Source organism: Gavialis gangeticus, unplaced genomic scaffold (genome assembly GCF_001723915.1).
Source record: "Gavialis gangeticus isolate Ggan-Ray unplaced genomic scaffold, GavGan_comp1, whole genome shotgun sequence".
NCBI lineage: Eukaryota > Metazoa > Chordata > Crocodylia > Gavialidae > Gavialis > Gavialis gangeticus.
Window position 1 is genome coordinate 8,673,253 of NW_017729029.1, and position 1,740 is coordinate 8,674,992.

Sequence of the window (1,740 nt, forward strand, 5' to 3'; positions counted from 1 at the left end):
ACTGCTTGACAGCTGTTTTCCAGCTTCCCATGACCCATGTAGCTTCAGTTGCCAGCCTCTGACAGGAGCAGTCCTGTATACAGTCTTTACTCTTTCTAGCTGAGGAGAGGGTGCTCTTGCTCCCCACTTTCTAGATCCTCTCCATCTAGTATAACTGCCGGCTGGGCTGTGCCATAACCAGATGCACAGAAAGTGCCAGCACTAATGATGGCTGCTGCTTCCTTGGTTCCATAGCTACTTTGGACGAGTCTAGAGCCTTTCCCTCTCCAGGCTGTCTCATTCTTGGAACATGGTAGACACATTACAGCAATAGTTCCCTCTCCCCTGCCTTCCGAATTATTTTAAGTGCAAGTGTTGCAGTGTTTGCCCTGTGTGTGCCACAGCAGTGCATGCTGTGTAGGGGGAGAGTGACATTAAGACTTGACTGGGCTATTTGGAGACTGGCATACTTCAGTCTCACTTAGCCATTGCGTTCTGCAGGAAATGCATCATGCCTCCCCTTCGTCCTAGCTGTGTTGGCTTTTAACCTAATGATCACAGCAGCATAAAGGAGCCAGTGTGCCTACACTTTGTGGGTTGGGGACACTGGAATCCAGAACACAGGCAAGACCCACAGTTAATACCCAGTGCTTGGGACCTTGCTGTGGAGTGAGGCATGAGTGGGTGGGAAAGAACAGCCTTTTCTGTATCGGGCCTCGGGCATGTACTCATGTTCTCCCTGTTTTACATGATGAATTTGGGTCTCCTTCAAGTTATCCATGCCCCTCATATTAATTTATGCACTTGTGAAACCCCTCCATGGGGCCTCTGGGTTCAAGGGCCTGTCTTGCCCTGACTGTAGATGTGGTGCTGTTCTAGCAGTAGTGTGAGGTTACTGCTCATGTCCCAGCCCTGCAGTTCCTAGTAGGCAGCACTTCCAAGAAACCCTGTAACTCGAATCTGTTTATTTTGAAGTGTCTTCATAACCTGCTTCTAGGGCTGTGTGGTGGGTTGATCTGTGACATGGTGACAGATTTCTGTTGTTCCAACCCTGCCCTCAGCTGCTGGAGCTTGGACAGGGTGGAATGGAAGCTAATGGACTTTCCTTTTATAATGGCCTGCTCCAGATGAACAAGGTGGAGGCGTTCAAATACAGCCAGAGTGCAAAGGACAGCCTGCATGCTAAATACAACACGCACACCTGCGCAACTGTGGTTGGAGATGACCAGTGGGGTCATTTGCAGTTAGATGCCACCTCACTTTACCTGCTCATGTTGGCGCAAATGACAGCCTCAGGTAACACTTCTGAGCATTTCTATGGTTCTAATTACAGTGGCACCTCCTAGATATTTGTGAATTAAACCTCACTGGGCCCTGAGAGTCAGTAGCAGTATTCTCATTTTGCAGATGTGGAAAGCAGCTTAAAGAAGCAATAGACGCATGATATAGAGCCCTACTGGCCTAACTTAGTTGAGTCTGGTGTAGATTTATGAATGTTTACACTGGTGTAAGTGTCCTAAGTCAAGAGCTATTCTGTGTTAGCTGTTTGCTGTAGGCAAGCACTGTTACCTGCTCCCCTTCACCAAATGACAAGGCATTGTAATAGCATCTCCTTGAACAGCTGTCCTGGTCATGTTTGTGTTGGGATTCTGTGTAATTTATGTTGGTTTACATTGGAGCTTCTCAACTGGGGACCTGGCCCACGAAGGGTTAATTTGCAGCCCCTGCAGCATCTGACTGAGACTCCTCCCATTGCTCCAG

General features: G+C 48.4%; 1 protein-coding gene across 1 annotated transcript in view; it reads left to right on the forward strand.

Moving 5' to 3' along the window:
• Positions 1-1,740, forward strand: part of LOC109300516 (phosphorylase b kinase regulatory subunit alpha, skeletal muscle isoform-like) — a 180,850-nt gene that overhangs the window by 25,520 nt on the left and 153,590 nt on the right. The window contains exon 4 of the mRNA XM_019521178.1: positions 1,107-1,275. Within this exon, the coding sequence (XP_019376723.1) occupies positions 1,107-1,275 (169 nt within the window). The remainder of the gene's footprint in view (positions 1-1,106; positions 1,276-1,740) is intronic.